The 18644-nt window shown below is 39.3% G+C and overlaps 1 protein-coding gene across 3 annotated transcripts; it reads right to left on the reverse strand.

Annotated features, from left to right (window-relative positions):
• Nucleotides 1–1997: 1997 nt before the first annotated feature.
• On the reverse strand, nt 1998–18334 carry parvb (parvin, beta). 3 transcript variants are annotated; one of them, XM_014976201.2, is made up of 13 exons: nt 17991–18334; nt 9191–9280; nt 8657–8727; nt 8456–8558; nt 7447–7587; nt 5954–6069; nt 4987–5045; nt 4855–4874; nt 4555–4616; nt 4378–4446; nt 4055–4156; nt 3895–3967; nt 1998–2700 (listed from the first exon to the last, which is right to left on the reverse strand). In XM_014976201.2, exons 1-13 carry the CDS (start codon nt 18103–18105, stop codon nt 2624–2626), a joined length of 1098 nt encoding a protein of 365 aa, XP_014831687.1. In that variant the 5' UTR covers nt 18106–18334; the 3' UTR covers nt 1998–2623. The 3 variants fall into 3 exon arrangements, with proteins under 3 accessions (XP_014831687.1, XP_014831686.1, XP_014831688.1); XM_014976200.2 differs by having other exon boundaries at nt 4555–4619; XM_014976202.2 differs by lacking the exon at nt 17991–18334 and adding an exon at nt 12729–12951 and having other exon boundaries at nt 4555–4619.
• Between the last annotated feature and the right edge of the window lie 310 nt (nt 18335–18644).

Below are 18644 nucleotides of genomic sequence, written 5' to 3' on the forward strand. Positions count from 1 at the left end.
GATCAAAATAATGTAATTTTACAAAGGTATCAGTCTGGAGGAGGGTAGCAAAAATAAAAATAAAAAATCCACAGTAACACTGGAGATGCTGCAGAAGTTTCCAACAAGTTCTGGCTGCGTTTGGTGAGCTAGTATATTCAGACTGAAGAATAAAGTTTTTTCCTCCAGGCCTGGGTAATGTCATCTAAAACTTCTCAGCAAATCACGTTAAGGTCGATTTGATGTGAATCGGTGCTTAACATCTCAAGATACTTACCCAAATATGGTTCTGGCAGTTTCCTGATCCAAGTGTACGTCCAAGTCAACAAAAGAGCAACTTCTTGGGAGACAAGCTAAAAATCTGAAATCTGTGGAGACACAGGAAATGTTCTCACAGCCCCTCAGGAGTGGGGGCAAATGTTACCATGTTATCCTGAGGGATGCAGACTGGAAATGGAAATTGAGTCTCAAAGTGTTTGTTTTAAAGGTGTACTCTTTTTTTTTTTTTTTTTTTAATCATGCTTCCTTTTGGCAGATTTGTTGTCATTCAGAAGTGCGGGACAAATATTGAGTTATTTCTTTGAAAAGATTTTGAAAATGATCATCATTGCCTCATTTCTTTCCTTCACAAAAACCTGAAATTTTAGCAGGAATGAGTAAAATTTTAAGAGCCAAAGTATCTTTTGTAATTGAAGGTACCGGAGGATTTATTTTTAATTTGGCATTGTTGTATAAAGCCGAGGCGGATGTTAGGGTGACATCTGCCTTGGCAAGACAGATGCTAATGAACAGCTAGCATCTAGGAGATATAGATTATCTCATCTTAGAGAGGATATCTGCAGGATTGAGGCACCATATTATGTTGTTTCTAGCTTTCTAGAAAAAGCTTATAAAACTTCAGAAACTAGAACAGAAAAAATATCCAGTCATTTACAGTCTTTGTGCTCAGAGCTACACAGATAAACAGCATTAGCTTGTCTGACAGCGTCTGCCAAGCCTAAATTATTGTGATTATGTTAGCATGACTAATTATTTAAGTAGAAAATTTCAAACTGAGGCATTCCCATATCCTCTGACGGCAGAGAAACATGTATGTGTTGCATAAAGTCTCATCCTGACAAGTCTGTGGGTGCGCGAACTGAGAAGAAATGTAATTAGGTTTCTTTTTTTTTTTTCTTCTATTTTTGTTCCTTTAACGTGTTTTTATTTTGTCGAGTCAATTATGATTTAGACATGTATTGGGTTCATCTTTGGTATAATTTTGGAGTTGAGTTTTCAACTCTGCACGTGTTTGTCAAAAGTTTGTAGGTTTTTATTTACACCAAAAAATATCTTAGTTTTTATTATGATAATTCATTTGAAATATTTTACATTTATCAGTTGAACCTTATTTTGCAGTGTTTAACTCTGGTGTGTCACTGTTGCAGAAATAAACAAAGCCTTGCCTTAATGATTCTGCCTGCGTCGCAGCAAATGTTTCTGTAAAAAATTAGCATTAATGATGCCTTCATAACCGTGTAAAATATTCAGCTTTACTTGGCAATCAGCTGTGAATTTTGTGCTTTAAAAAAATCTGGGTGATCCCTCTTATTGTCCGGCAAGAGAATACAGCTTAATGTATTTCGTGAGGAACTGATTCTTTCAGTCTCTTCTATAATCCGTATATTGAGTCCAGAAACGGTGAGAATCGTCTTAATCTTCTTTATGTGTTGGTGTTCAAGACGAGTAGTAGTAGCCCTGCAATGTTTTGTAGACAAAGCAAAAACGTTAACCGAAGATGATACTAAGTCGTCGTCTTGAACAGATAGAGGTTTTTAACAGGAGAGTCATGTTTGTGCTTATTTGAGAGAATATAAATGTTAATTTCGACACGTATTTTATCCCAAATACTTTTGGACCTCGGCAGTCATTTTGACCCCATATATGTTACCAAGTCGTAAAATTTTATCCAAAAGAAAAAGAAAAAAACAGGCAACAACAAAAACAAAACAAAAAAAAAAAACAGCTTTATAAGTTGATTTGCCTTGTTTGTACTATTTTTAATTAAATATGAGTTTTAAAGGACAGTTATTACATTCACATACTTTTACAACATACAGTACAAGTTTTGAACAGACTGCTTTTGCATCTCGTACGTCTCACAGAGTTAACGGTTTGATTCTTGCATAGGCTAAGCAAATATAAGAAGAGCTAATATACAACAAGCTTTTCTATTCTGATTCTGGCTTCTTTTTTTGCAACAAAGAGAAAAAACATTTTTATCTCAAATTTCAGTTGCATTTTCACGCCTTAAAAATCCAGACACCTTCTGAAAATATCAGCAAAAAATATTCAGCACTGAAGGCAATTAGTTCACTTTAGCACAAACATTCTCCGGCGTCGTCATTTTCCCATGACGGCTGTATTCAAATGCAGAGCCTAAAGGTCGCCCTGCTTCTTAAGTCGCAGATAACTTTCGAGGAAGGAATAAATAAATACTGACATTTGGAGATGATTAAAGAAGAGCCTTGTTCTGTCCTTTCCTCCGGGGGTTTTCGGATTGCAGATAATGATGTCTCTCAGTCCCAGGTGGCGTCCTCCAGTGCCCAGATCGTTACGCCGTGTTCAGAGTTACTCTGACCAGAGTACCGCCAGGGAAACGGGTTCAGTCAGAGTTTTTGTAGTTGGTGAACAGGTTGTAGAGGACTCTGAGGGTGGATTTCAGGTTCAGGTTGACCACATCTGCAGGAAACATAAGCAACAATTGAGATAATTACTTTTAGATTGCTCTTTCATGAAGGTTCTTGTTAGAGTCTGGCGCGCGATAAGCGCCGGACTGCTTTCCTTCGAACAGCCATTTGCAATTTTTTTGGAACAGCAACGCAGCCTAAAATAGATCCCCAAGAATTCGCAAATGATTATCATATGATGCATTACTCCTGGCTGAGGATTTTGGAAGCACAAAGTAGGTTTCTGTTCTTTTTTGGAGGTGTCGCAGTACATAAGCCACTAAACTGAATTAATCATTCGAACTGGGTTTGGGTTAACCGAGGGGCCAGTCAGATAACAGCAGCGTTGCTGCACGAAGCCTGCTTTTAGCATCCTAACGTCGGTGTTTCTCTGTTCCGGGTCTCACTTGTTGCCTATAATCAGCCTTGCAATGAAAGATAATCACAGCAGCTGGGATGAGCTGAAGTAGTGTAAATGTTGGGAACAGAGTTGATAAGTAGTGATTTGTTTGTAGAAAGAGAAAGGACATTTACATTATGGCTGCACAGAGCGAAATGACATCAAAACATCTTAGAAATAATTATAAGGTTTATACTTATGACTGTAAATCTAAAAATGAAATCTACATGGTAACAGCTGGTCATAGCAAAGTTTTGAGGTGCCATCTTTTATATAAGCACGGTGAGAAGCTCAGCCGGATATAAATCAAGTGGTTACAGATTAGGCCGAGGTCACCACCTGCTGGACGATCATGGTAATGACAGCTTCCTGCACACTTATTGACTTCCCTGGTAAAGAAGCATTAAAAACAACAACAAAAAAACAACCTTAAAGTACATGAATCTTTTAATTCAGTGAAACCTTTTCCACATTTATTCAGTAGGTAATACAAAACGTTGACCCTTTAAGAAAAATAAGTGAAGTGAAAAATAAGAGTCCAAGATGCCATAAAATTTTGATCAAATTGCAGAAATAGGCCCACAGCATCACTGATTCTCCACCATACTTAAAAGTTGTGCTTTTCAATATAAACCAGGTTTCCATCAGAACAGGCATAGTTTATACTACTCCAGTAAAAAAAGTTATTTTTAGTTAAACTCATGTAATTTGTATTAATTGGCATTAAAATTGTGTCTTGTTTTATTTTTTTAAGGAGAATTTAGTCTTGATCTGCAGTAATATTAAGGCGGTGAAATGGTGGAATACCTTCTGGTCTTGCTTTTGGTTTCTTCAGGCCTCCGTCCTGCATCAGCTCAAAGGCAAATGCCACATTGTGAACCTAAATGGGAGCAAAGCTGGCAATTAATATTTCTCATCTAAAAAAAACATGCATATCTAATTTCTACTTTTCTATAAGTGAGACAACCTTCTGCTCAAAGCTTTCAGGGGTGAGAAAAAAGTTGTAGAGAGGGACAAAATAGTCTTCCAGCAGCCCCATCAGCAAAATCAGGTACACTCCATCAGCAAACTAAGGAAATACAAACATCTTATAAATATGTATAATGGACACGTTAAACATAACAGATCGTGAAGGGATTTGCTTTAAAAATGTCATCCAGTCAAAAGAATAACAGAAAGAAATCAGTTAAACTGTAATGCACCATATACATTTTTTTTAATATAGACAATATATAAATAACATGACTTAATTGGATAGGATGTGATTTTAAAAATATATCCATAAGATACCTGAGATTCCAGCTCAGTGACCTCCAAGTTCAGCTTGTTCAGGTGTTTGTTCACGAAGGTGATGAGGGACTGAAGGGAGAATCCCAAAACCGTTCAGCATTTTTACAAAACATTCTTTAAAAAAATAAAAACATAGCTTTAGAAACAACGTCTAATGTTCAGCTGAGATCTTATTACCGTTTTTACAACGTTGAGCTTGTCGGGCGCATGATCCAACAACGTGTCAAACGCATCCCGCTCTGCTGGAAAGGAAAACGACTTGAAGGAGGTACAAACACCGACTGGTGATGACTCAAAGGTTTTATCTTTATCTGATTAAAGATGTTTTTTGGGGGTTTTTTTTAAATCTGTGACTGAAGCAGCACGTGTTCACTTCTAGTTTGACATTTAAGAAGAACCAAAACAAAAATGAATTCAAATTGGTCAAATCTAGTTATTTAAGCTTTTTACACAACGTTTTGGGTTTCCTTAACTTACCAAATCGCCCCAGCATCATTCTGCAACAAAAAAAGCAAATGAGAGAAATTACATAATTAATTTGTTTGTTCCTCAGCTGCAGGCAACAAGCACTTCCAAAAAGTCTCATAAACGTGTCTTGGTAGCTCTTACTCTGTGGTGCTGGTCAGTTCTTTAGCCACGACAGCAGTCTGCAGGATTCCTTCTCTCTTCTGCATGAACACAAATAAAAGTTGTGACTTCAGAGAGCAACTCATGTTGCTGACAAAGAAAATGTCAACCACAGTTTTAATTTCAGGAACATTGTTTCTGCTTCTAATGTCAACGCCCCGGCCACACTATTCCATATAGTTAGAGTACGAAGATATTTCTGGAACTGGCTCTCCAGATTCACCTTTCTGGACATTTGATACTGTCGCATACGTAATTCTTTTTTTTTTTTTTTACATGTTAAAAAAATTCTGCACCAGAAATTATGCAAATGTCACAGCAGCAATGACCCATTATTGACGTCACTTCATCTCATTTAATGCAGATCTGTCAACTCATCTCATGCCTAACGCCTGAAGAGAGCTGAGCAGAATAACCACTTGGGGGCGCTCAACGAGTATTAACAGCGTCGTTAAGGTTTCCATTCTTACAGTGAGAAATGTACAAGTCTACACCTTCCTCCCAGTAAACAAGTCATAAGGTATGTGACGCACAATTTAAAAGCAAATGCATCTCAATAAACAGAATAAAGCTAAAAGTTTAATTTTAATTCATTGTACTTCAAGTCATTCACTGTATTTCTGTTTATTTTAGTAATTACAGCTAATAAAAACTCACAATTCATACATAACATTTCATACAAAAATGTCACCACAATCATCGAGAAGAGTCGACAACCGTCAGTCGCAGCAATAGACAGTTAAATGGAGAAAGACATGAAGGTATTAGCAGCTGTAGCTTAGCTTAGACTCCATTGAGTCTATTTAAGACATGCAGTTTTTCTAGCTGAACTGAAATACTGAAGACAAACTGAAAGAAAGCATTTAAGTCAATAGTTTTACTACTCAAATGTATTCATATTCCAGCCTTCAGTGCTTTCAGTGATCCTGCAAGCCGACTGGAACCTTACCTTTACCACCACCACCTGCACAGTCACGTGTTCAGGGAGTCTGATGGGAGCCTGGAAGTGCATAGCGAGGGCAACCAGCAGGTAAACGATAGCCACCAGGTTCTTTGAATGAATCGCTGCAGAGACGACAATGAAACAGAAAATCATGTTAATGTTGACATGAGTTTGATTGGGTAGAGCTGTGCAATGTCAGAGAAAATGTGCCAAATTCTGCAATAACAATATGGGTTGGGAGACATAAACACCCAGGTGTAGAGCGTTGACGTCTTCCCTCTTCAGCTTCACTATTTAACATCTCTCACTGAAAAACTTGCATCCGGCAACAACTGTCTGTATGGGCAACCAAACAGCTTTGTTGCATGGCAACACCATGTTTTAACAACCAAACATCTTGTTTTGGTCATCTGCTCAGTTTCCTGTCATAATAGCAAATTTTGCTGGACGATAACTTGTCGCAATAATCAGAACTTATTGCGATAAACGATAACATTGTTTTGACAGCATTTCTAAGTAATATAATTGTAATGGTATAAAAATGCAAGAACTCATACCGTTGAGGCCATCGTGTATTCTTGTTTTCTCAAACACCTCCACACTCTCTTGGGAAAGACTATGATGATGCATGAAAGGGAGTATGAAAGTGTATGCAGAAGCAAGAATACATTACAGCTTCAATGACCTCTCATCGTGACTGATCTCACAACCGGAAGGATAGTCAGACATTCGTGAAAAATAAAAAGCTTTCCCAGAAAGACTGAAGCCGTTACAGACGATGAAATGGTGGGCAACGGGTGAGCAGGCATCATAATGTACATTATGGATCACTAATGGGATGTTACTCGAGTTCATCCGGGATGTGTGTGTGAAGTCAGACAAGTGAACACGTTTGGCAGTAAAGCATATCTATCTAGGAAGTTCTTTGTGATATTGGGATTGCCCAACTGTGTTTAGAAGGAAATACTCGTCATTTTAAAAATGAAGACGCTCAGCTGTGTTTAACCAAATTATGCCACAGTAATAATCGCATCGTAAATTAAAACAAATTTATCGTTTTTCTCTTTCTACGTTTTTCTAAGTTGGATAGTAAAAGTCTTCAGACTGGAGTTTTGGTCTCAACTAAACCTTTTTTTGAAGGATAATTTTGTTTCCAGAGACTTCATCACTCATTTTATTACTCGTTTCTGTTGTTTTGTTGATTTATTTGGATATTTAAAATGTCTTCCAGTTCCAGTGCTAAATGTTAATTAGAATTTAAAGTTTATTGATCTTTGAGAACATGTTCTTGCATTGTTGTGCCATTATCATCATTGTGTTACTGGAAAATTGCCTCAAAACAACAATATTACCGTTTATCGCGATAACGTCTGGGACGATTAATCGTCCAGAAACTTTAGTTATTATGACAGGACTAATTGTCACACATTAAAATTGTGCGTATACGTTTTGTGCGTTTACTTCAAGAAGTCAGGGACTGAAAAGGGTGTCAAACTCACAGTCCACACTCCACTCCAGCGTCCAGCCGTGAGGCCTCAGCGTGTTGTTGACGGCCTCCAGAACCGTCTGAAGCTTCTGCTTCTGTCCAATCTCCGACTGGGTGACCTCCGCTACGTTCAACTTCCGACCCGACAGTTTCTCTGTCACCGACAGACAAAGGAAGAGGTTTAGAAGTCCAAGCTCATCTGTGTCGTTTCAAATATTACTGCACATAAAAAGTAGCCAACAGATGAACAAATGCAACAAAGGACTCTGACTGCAAAAGGTGCAAGAATGATGGAGTTTGAAACGGGGCAAAAATCCCACATAGCCATCCAAAAGATGTCTTGGTAGCAGCTGAAGAACATTTGGCTTTAAATGTGAACATACTTCCTGTTTTGTGTTCATCATTAAGAAACGCACCGAGTTCTTTTCGTGCTTAGTGTTCACTAAAATAGACAGCTAGCCACAAGCCATTTGTTTACGTGTAAATAGCTGGATGTTATGCTATATATAAGCCAACTCTTTGGACTAGAGCAGAGGTTCCCAAACTGTGGGGCGCCCCCCCTAGGAGGGAGGAAAGAGGATAAACATTAGTTACTAATATCTGATTTTCTTCTGAAACCTTTATTTTCATAATTATAGAAAAGACAAATATGGGGATGCTGTTAAACATGCTGGTGCTTTACATCCTAAAACAAATCACATTTTTCACAGCAGACAATCGAATAGAGCTGCTAATGCATTAACTGAATGAGCAGAACATTTATCTGAACTTCAGGTTTCCAATTTTCCCAACTAAATGGTTTCCAGAAATGCAGTCCTGGGGCTAATCGTGCTGTTGTTTCAGGAGCCAGGACTTGTTAGTGCCCACTTGGCAAACAGAACAGTAAGAAATGAATCTACTTTACATTTTTAGAACAGAAATGAACCAGCATGACTGAAACAAGCCTTAATGCCGTCTACCAAGAATAAACCCTCTGAGGAGGTTTTATTTTTGTAACTGTTAAACATGTGACCATTTCCTACCGAACAGCTTCTGCAGCACTTGTCCGTCGTAGCAGTCCTCCTCCAGGTCTTTCACTATGATCCTCTCCTCCTCCAGCTCGCTGTTGATCCAGTCGATCAGAACCTGCGTGATCCCGTTCGCACGATTGGGGTATTTATGTTTTGCTCTGAACATATTCAGCTTTTTTTTCACTTCACAAAATCCCATTTGGTCTCATTTACCTTCACGAGATCTTTAAATTTAGGGTTTTCCCTTGACGTGGGGTCCAGCATGATCCTTTCAGCATTCTCTTCTGCGAGGAAAAGCAATCATGAATCATGAAACATGAGTTGAATAAAGTGTCGCTTATAACAACTTTTTATTCAAATAAGAAATATTTTTTCTTTTCTCGCCGGTGAGATCAATAGTTTATAAATATGACGACAGGTTTTCCTTCAAAAATAACTTCACAGCCATCAATAAGACAAGCTTTTCCTCCGAGATGCATCAGAGATGATTTCACAGTTTACTGAGTTCAAGGGCATCCGCACTCCACCCACTTTCACTTCCTCCTTCTCCGCTGTCAAACAGTTTCAGCAGAGTCGTTTTCTTGACCTCTGAGGCCTGAATACCCTCTGACACACTGCCTTGAGAAATCAGTCTGAAGAACTGGAAGCAGTAAACGTCCAACCGTAACCCATCGCTAAATTTAACACAACCGGACGCAAGTGTGAGGTGCTTTTCAGGTCCAAATGGTTCGTTTGCAGCGTTCGTACCCAGCAGAGTGTCCTCCGGATGGATTTCTGTTGCTGAGGGAAGCAGCGGTGCGTTGATGGCGTTCTTGCCCTCCTCATGGAGATCGCTCACTGGTGAGATGGAAACAACGGGGAGAAATCAGGTCAATTTTTAAAGCAAGCATGCTTTAGAAATTAGCAAGAGAAATTCAAAATGTAATTTAAGGTGAGAAGAAACTGAAATCATGAAGAGTACAGAACAAAAACGCAACAACGTAGAAATAGAAATGGAATCAAATATTGAACTTCTTTATTTAATAAAATATACAGTCACATTGAATGTTTTATGCAATATAAACAATTACAAATAAGAAATAACTTCTACTCTCTCCTTTGAACATGTAAATATACTTTACAACTATTCTTCTTTTTTGTTTGTATACAACTGTTTATTATATCAAGTTCGATGAAGTCAAACCAAAATACTGTTTATGAAAATGAAGTTTAGAGTCCGAGCCGGTGTTGTGACGCAGCGGCTTAGAGAAAAGCGTGTTAACGTCTTAAAATGGTCCAGTCAAAGTTCAGATCCAAGTCCAAATGGGAATCTGTGGCAGGATTTGAAAGTTGCTTTTTGCAGATGCTCTTTATTCAGTGCGACTGAAAATCAAACCGATTTTAGTTTCGAAATGTGCAAAGCTGGAGATTTACCCCCAAAAACTTGTAGCTGTAATTGCTTTGACATAAAAGACGGTTCTGCAGCTGAGTGACTCGGGGGGGCAAACATTAAGCTTTCTGCTTATAACATAACAAAATATTTAAAAAAAGAAGAAAAAAGCTCCATAGCTAATAGTTTGTCACAATCAAACAGCTGAGTACTGGGGTTCAGCCTGCAGGTTGATTTACTTTCAACTGAGGTTTTCTGCATTACACACACACATCCAGAGGATTTAATTAACACACAGTGTTTGCATTTAGAGAGGATTGGCGAGAAAAAAGGGACACATTCTAAATTACACCAGAACTCACACGTTGGCTATTTCAGCTCTTCTTGCACACTAATGAGCTAACCACATAGCATGTAGATCCTCTTCATGTGGCTACTGTGATTAAGCATTAAACTCAAGCCCAATCATGTACTGTAAACGACTGCTCTGATTGGCTAAGGTAGTGTCATTTTAAGCCTGCAACTTGCTAACAACCCAACATCGTCCCACTTCCCTCCACTCGCTGTCAAGTAGAGCCAACAAAATTATTTTAAAGAAAAAAAAAATAAACTTGTGGAGTAGATATTCACTGTAGGGGATCATTATGACAGTGTAAGACGGAGGAATTGCAAAGTATTCACTTTGTACAAAGTACAATGGTACCGACTTACTGGTGCTTCACCAATTGTGTGAAATACAAATTAAATATTCAAACTTTTGCTTCAAGTATCACAAGTCGAGTCAAGTTTAATTGCGTCGCACATTTCAGCAAAGAGGCATTTCAAAGCGCTTTACATCACAAAAACGTAATGCAGAAACTGACTATGAAGCAGCAGTAAACTTTAGATCTTGTGAAAAGTCATCATCGAAATGCTCCAAATACATTTGATCGCCGATCAAAAATATTGATCAATCAATGTTCCTGTTATTAAGAATCAAAGGCAACTCTAAGTGAGTAGGTTTTTAGTCACCGATTTAAAAGGAACTCATCGGGGTTTCAGCAGCTTTACAGTTTTTTGGGAAGTTTGTACCAGATTAATAGAGCATAAAAACTGAATGTTGCTTCTCCACAGATGATAGAAAATAAATGGTCTTAAAGAAATTAATGGAGATGCACTTATCGACCCCTGTTTGTTTGCTTGTTGGCACTAATAGCAAATTGGCCAATCACACAAATTGAAGTACTGTAGACACTGCTGATCTACTGGGACCTTCACACTGCTGGGTTATAGAAAATGGTTGGGAAGAGAGAGCATATTAATGTCAGAGGAGAATGGGCAGAGATGATTTTAGGCAATAGGGACTCAAAGAAATCGTTCACTACAGCCAAGGCATACAGGATACCACCTGAAGGAGGCATGTACAGCAGCAGACATCTACACTGGGAGCCAACTCCTGCCACCTAAGAACAGCAAACTGAACAAAGGATCGTCAAAGACTCACCAAACTGAGACAATGGTAGATAGTAGTGAAACACTGATCCGTAGATGTTTTTACACCTAATAGTTTCAGCTGCCAAACCCTTTGAAAAACCTGTTCACCCCTTTCGCCTGTGGTGGCACTACACCACTGGAGGAAACATGTACTCATCTGATGGCTACTTCCAGCAGGACAATGCTCTGTCACAAATCTCAAATCAGCTCAAGCAGGTCTCTTGAACATGACGATGGATTCCTTGCGGCCTCTGCAGTCACCAGATCTCAATCCAATAAAGGACCTGTGTGATGCGTTGGAACCAGTGAAGCAGTGATGCGTTTCACAATATGTGATGGGGCTCCTAAGATTAAAAAAAATAAAGAGAGAGATCTACCACTGGGAGTACCTAACAAAGTGGCCAGTGAGTGTAGAAGTTAAATGAACTGAATAGAGTATACTGTGTCTGGTGAAATTTGCACGCTCTTCCTGATGTGGATCTCCAAGCTCATTAGTTTTGCATCACATTTACATCCTTGCTGTTGAGCACTTGGCAAATGTTTATTCTGGTTTCGGCTCCGAGCTTCATTCCAAAAGTTTCTCATATTTCTTACTTCCTTTTTCAGAACAGATTGCTTGACATTTACTGTCCAAACAACAACAAGAAGAAAACCTTCTCTGTAACCTTGGATTTGTTCGGTAGTGGAAGCAGCGTAATGACTTCAAAATCTCTTCGTGGAAAAACAAACTCTTGACACTTGTGAATCCATCTTTAAGCAGAATATATTTCTGCTGGCACGTTTGGACGCGGACTGCAGCGATACTCCAGGAGATTTAAGGGCTTTCTTGCTCCTAATGGCCATAATGCTTTTTATCCTCCCACTTTTCAATTTGCACAACCTGCAACAGGCTAAAGCGCAATCAATGCTTCCAAATCTATTGTTTCATCCAAGTTCTGGATTATTCCTAGAGCCTGGAAGGGCAGAGGAGGAGGAGGAGACGGACGTCAAAGGGAACAAACCAGAGTGTGTTTATAGCACAGCTAGAACAGTAATACGACCTCAAAGCGGCGAGTCATGAGAAGATAAACAGAATTAGCCGGAGAAGAAGAGGGTTCCCCAAAGATTTACTATCTGCTTCAGCCCTCTCATCGAGCCTTTAATCGTACTATAGATCAGCAGTTAGCTTAGTAATTACACATCAGATTGACTGAAATTCCTCATAATTGCTGCTTCCTGCCTGCGTGTCCATCTCACTGCATAACTGCTGCTTTGAACCGTGTGGGGTGCATCTGAATGATCGTAATGTTTAAAGAAGAAAAAAAACAACTCATTTACTCAAGCAGTGCGCTGCTGATTCCTCTTAACAGCTGACATTTAACCAAAGCTGCACTGACTCCCGCTTCCCCATTTCCACTTCCAAGTTCCTAATAGTCCAGCAATAAAAAAAAAAAATCAGATTACCTTGCTTCTTCCTTTTAGTCCCACACAGAAGCCCAGCCATGTCCCCTTTCCCCCCCCCAAAAGAAACACACACTCCGGACCCTCCTTGGAGCCGGCGAGCAAGCGAAGGAACCAGTCACAGAATGAGAACGGTATTAAATATTGAGAGTATTTGTGTGCAGTGTGTGTGTGTGAGAGTAAGTTGCGATCGGTGCAACTGAGCAGAGGCAGGGGCGTCATCACGTGTTTATTTCTGTCACAGCTCTCCACCCCACCTCTGCGGCGCAGCTACCAGACAGGTTCATCAGAGGAGGGGGTGTGTGTGAGACAGGAAGGGGACACACACCACGCCGGAGGCAATTAGGTCAGAGCGCACAGGTCGGCTCTGGGATGTGGAGACTAGGTGCACTTTGAGGAACCATCACAGGTAAATGTGAAAAACTGATGTCACTGCAGCCAGAACAACAAGTGGCTCTGCATAGGGGCGCCGCGCAGGAGGGGGCGCCAAAACGATGGGAGAAAATTCTATTTCTAGAGGCATTTTCTGCATTCAGCAGCTGTTTGTGCTTTGAAAACGCAACATAGCGCGTCTGCGTACTTGCATCACAAATTCAGACCTGAGAGTGGGGTGTTCTCATGCTCACAATACGAGTTCTATCCATGAATAATGACTTGTATTTAATACTCTTGCTGCAAATTTCACAGGCTTGTTACAACGAGCAAGTCGACTGTGCATGAGAACAGTGCCGTGAATATCTTTTGCTGCATCGTATAACCAGCTGGGCTGTGACTGTGTTCCTGTTAATCCACTTGTTCTAATTTAATACACACAAAGCTCGCAGCCATGAGCATTAATCTTCTGAACCACCAGAAGCCAAGAAAGGAGCTTCCATCTACATGGACGACTGGGTTAAATGACAGCGATTTATCAAAACCACTGCAGGGAGGTTCCCTTTGCATTAGAGACGGTCTGCTTGTAATCTGTGTGCATCATAAACAACGACGTTAAACAGATTGAAATCGACCTCCTCCGGCTGGGAAAGAGCCGCTTGACTGAGGTGCACAGGGGAGGATATAAATAAGGCCGTAGTACAGAGACGACAGACAGACGGCCGCTTAAAAATAGCGCCGGTTATTTACATCCAGTCAGGAATCGGTGAGTAACAGCAGAAAGGAGAGGATGGTGTCTGAGTGGGTTGTGCATTTCAGACCCCACAGCTGGAATTCATTTAGCTTTTTTTTCCCCCCCTTTATCTGTGTGTGGGAGCCTTTTTTTCTTCTTTTTTAAAGTTTGATCTGTTGATTTTCTGCTGCTGATAAAAAGGGCTTGTTTCCATTTGATCTGTCAAGGAGTTGAGGAAGTGAGACGACGTTTCAAAAACAACAAGATGTGGTACAATTTCCCTGAGGGAAAGTCTCAAAGGGATCAATAAAGTTCTTTTTTATCTTAACGAGGGCTGAATATGCATACAACTATTTATGGATGTTTATTTGGAAACTTAAAAATTCTTATTTTACTCCCACTTCATGGCTCTGCACTGTGTTGGTCAACCACATAAAATAATAAAAATATACATTCAAATTTGTGGTTCTAATAAATTTGTGCAAGTCACTGAATATTGCAATACAAGCTCGGGAATTTGTAAATGAAACTGAACTAAATCCAGTAGAAATTGGGCACAAATTGAGTAAATTCCTCTTTTAGTAAAATAATAATCGCATAAAGAAACAGACCGCTATGTACTGTTCAAAACTTAATTTTCAAGCAAGAAGCTAAATTAGGTATACAGTGCAGACGAAGTTATACTAAAATAAGAAAGCATTTTACATGTAGAGTGTAATGACTCACTGCTGTTGCCATCCATCCTCCAGTCTGTTTATTTCTACACTGTATTGTATATTTAGGGTGTAACCACAGTGTCAAAACGATCAGGATGCGACGGCAGCCTCATCGTTTTCCAGCGAACTGCACTGTCTGCCCACAAATCTCATCGGCGAAACGCAGACTTCCTTCCAGCTTATCGCTTTGCACAGAGAGAGTCAAACGCCAGAGACAAAAGTCTCTGAAAAGGTGACATGTTCTGTCCTGTATGTAGCACTGAACCACATGTTGTGGTCACTAGTAAGAGATTATTCAGCAAAAGTGAGGCAACTTTTCTAACGGCATAACTCATCTGCTGAGTGTCGGCTTTGAACCACACCCAGGACGGCAACACACCGTCTTCTGCCAGCAACGTTGCCTTCAAAAGCTACAATGCTACAGTCTCTTTAAACATTCAACTGATCTGAGATCTGTGTGAGGGTGTCTCACGCAGATAATGAGAAGGTTCGTACAAATATCACAAATTTAAAACAAACATTTTGCCTGGATTTATGTTCATTTATTTAAATAAAAACATTGCTTGTCTTTTTGTTGTCATACGTTAACTAACAATTCTTAATTTGATTGCTAGACCTGAAATTAGTGTACATTTGGGTATGATGCTAATTAGCGACATTAGTCACAAAGGGAATAAAATTATATTTTCTGTTTGAACTATATATATTATTTTGGCAAACATGATTCTGAAACTGAATTACAACCTGTTTGTAGAGTATGGGATTATTTATTCTAGGGCTGAAACAATTCCTCGAGTATTAAAATTCCTCAAGGAAAATTTATCTGCCTCGAAGCTTAATTAAATTGTTTCATTATGTAGCGCACCGTGTTCCAGCCGGATCATTATTTGTGGAGGGCAGTGCTCTCACTTCCGCCAATGAATTGTTGTGAAGTGCTCACAGCATGGTGTTGAATTGTGTGGCGTTTTGGGGACAAATAAGGATTGTAGAAGTTTGTGGTGCGATGGTTGAACTACGACAGCTTTTCTGGCGTTGGAATCTCGGTTTTGGAGTGAATGGTAGGAATGGCAGAGAGAGAGAGAGAGAGAGATCAGATTCCTCGGATAATCGTAAAAATATTCCATAGAGTACTCGATTACTAAAATATTATTTTACAACAGCCCTAATTTATTCCACAACATTTTATGAATATTTATTAACTATTTATTAATTATTTAAATGAATAATTTTAGTTCAGAGTGACACGTTTCAAATATATGCACAGGATTTCCTTTTTCAACTATTCTACTTGTGCATTCTTAAAATAATACCTTAGGTCATTTGCAGTCATTTACTTTCTAGTGTCATGAAAACATGACAAACCGAGGATTTAAGAAACTAACTTTGAGAATCTCAATACATTTGTAGAAGAAGTCATCGTTAAGCTGATGCATGTTCGTAGCTTTTCTGACTGGAGCATTTTATCAGCTCAAATTCGTGAGGTCTTCCAAGTAAGCACTTCTACTTTCATGAAGCAGATATAGATCCGGCTTGTGGTGGTGAGAAACTTCTGATAAGATCCTGGGTATGAGGAAGGAAAACGTCAGTCAGCATCAGTGGTACGCACTCAACAGGCTGGTCAAATTTAGATCGGAAACAGATTTAAATCAGAGAAGAGGTTGGCAGAACGCATCAGGTGCTTTCATGGTGAAAACATCTACACTCATTTTTGACTTTTTGCTTTTTTGTGTGTATTATTATAGAAGAAAAACAAATTGAGGGGTTAAAGTATAGCATAGATACATCTCCTTAAAGAGAAACCAAACTTTTTTTGTAGCCGTCGTGAAACTTCTGGCATACTTCAGGTTGGATATTGGACCTTTTTTGGCTCTGACCTGAATTTTAAGCACAGTCTATAAATTTTCCACAGCTTTGATGTCAAATTCATTTAAAGAAGCTTATTATTAGCCTTCCAAACTCAGTTTTCATATCTGCTTATGATCACTGTCCTGTTGGACTCCCTACTGGGGTTTTATTAATCCATAGCTACTGAACTAAAGTGAAGCTCAAGACTTTTGAGGGAGTCATCCTTTCTGATCACCAGAACCACTAGAGATAAACATGATGCTCCCAACATCTAATAATAACATCTATTAATAGCAACATATATTACAGCATACATAGATTTGGAAATCCCATTTTTCTTGAGTGGGTGACAAGGTCCGAGTTTGTGTGGATGTTAAACTGACGTCATTGGACGATGACTCGCTAGGTGTTAAAGTTGAAAAATGATCCCGAACATACATCAAAACTGGTTTTGAAACACAAGTCGGACTAGACAAAAGTCTTTATTTTGAAATCCACTGAAGTTACTTGCCATTTCAGACGATTAAACTGCTGATTGGATCTACATAGAACAGGTGAGGTCACCTCTTAGTTATTTACATCAATTGTACAACTCAGTTCTTTGTAAATTAACATCTATTTTCATCTTTGAAAGTCAGAAGTTATCATAATATGAGTTGTAACCATCAGCTGCTATCTGAACTTAGGCAATGGTGATTTTATTTGAGGTGAAGAACAACCAGGAGCTTTTCTCTTTCTTTCTTTCGCCGTCTCCTCAAAATTAGAATGAAATCTTACAATTTAGATATTTCAAAAACCGTTTAGCTTTACATCAAAACCTCTAAAACTGTTCTGAAAACGGTCTTTTTCTTAAACGTTAAGAATGTTTGCACTTTTAAACCCAACATTGTGAGTATCTTTGCTAAATTCAATGGGGGAAGAAAAACAAAAGGATTAAACTGCACAAAAGCGGTTTTTCATTGCCTGATCCATTAAGAGAAGTTCAAATGAGAGAACAGTCTCCTTGAAAGGTGAAGCCTGGAATCCAGGGTTCCTCCTAAAACAATTAAAATGTCTCTGACCTCCTGCCAGTGGGTCTGCTCTAATGGAAATTGCAAACACATGGCAGTGAGAAAACACACACACACACACACACACACACACACACACAGCTTGAGGTTGATAAACCTTTGCAGCTGTCCTTCTGACCAAACTGCTCTGTGGATTAAGGACATAAAAATAGCTGCTTAAACACAGAATAGTAGAAAAATAAAGACTGCTTCAAGTTAATAATCTTAATTTTTTCTTTATCAAAAGGCATTCCTGTAACGGGTCACTCTGAGGATCTGATCTATTTATACATCTTTACCTCATGTTGAATGCCAGAGGAGTTTGCCATCTATGAAGTCTTTGTTTATATAAATAGATGCCTTCCATGTTCACTTTTATCAGCTTCACCACCATCAAAACCCGTCTGTGTTTGCATTTCAAACAACGTGCCTACTCTACGATGGAAAATCTTGTGATTGCAGCACCATGGACAGAAACACAGGAGGACTTATTATTACAATAACAACAACAAAAACGCATTAAAGCAGGAAAAACTCTAAACCGACTCACCTTCTTTAGCCCGTTTCTTCCGGACAAGGGTTCCTCCTAATTTCCCCAGAAAGGATTCGTCTTTTTTCATCTTTGCTGGCTGCAGGCTGGCAGATGCGCTCGGAGTCAGAGACATGGTTCTTGTTGCGGCTCTTCTCTTTGGGCCAACCCTTTTTTTTTATTTTATCCCCGTCTCTCTTATTCTCTCTGTTATTCCGCTCACTCCTCCCAGATCTGCATTCAGATTACCCAATCACAGCCCAAACACACACACTGTCTCTCTCTCTCTCTCTCTCTCTCTCTCTCTCTCTCTCTCTCTCACACACACACGGCACAGTAATCAGGCTTCTTCCAGGAGGCAGCCGCGGTGGTTTGGCTTTAACACAGATGATTCACATGGGAGGAAAAAGTCTCTATTCGCTGCGGCTAACCCACAGCGCCACCCACAGGCCTGCAGATGTCGTTCATGTTGTCGGTTAGCTAAAATTAGCCCACGTGTGGGCTAATTTAGGTTTAGGTTACACACACACACACAAAAATCTGGAAAAGTTTGCAATTTATTGAATAGTATGGAAAAATGAAAAGTGAGTTTGGAAAACATTTTGGTTTCTTGCTCTTTTTCACTTATATCTTCTAATACGCAAAAGTCTAATAATGCCGCGGTTTTCTCGATTT

Source organism: Poecilia mexicana, unplaced genomic scaffold (genome assembly GCF_051168715.1).
Source record: "Poecilia mexicana isolate PSO_F unplaced genomic scaffold, ASM5116871v1 scaffold_6, whole genome shotgun sequence".
NCBI lineage: Eukaryota > Metazoa > Chordata > Actinopteri > Cyprinodontiformes > Poeciliidae > Poecilia > Poecilia mexicana.

Excerpts from the sequence above, each read along its gene's own strand:
- parvb (XM_014976200.2), bottom strand. The coding sequence starts at position 18,105 with ATGTCTCTGACTCCGAGCGCATCTGCCAGCCTGCAGCCAGCAAAGATG. Across the intron at positions 7,588-8,455 it reads AGTGCTGCAGAAGCTGTTCG|AGAAACTGTCGGGTCGGAAG; the intron begins GTAGGAAATGGT and ends TGTCGGTGACAG. Across the intron at positions 4,157-4,377 it reads TCACTGAGCTGGAATCTCAG|TTTGCTGATGGAGTGTACCT; the intron begins GTATCTTATGGA and ends GTATTTCCTTAG.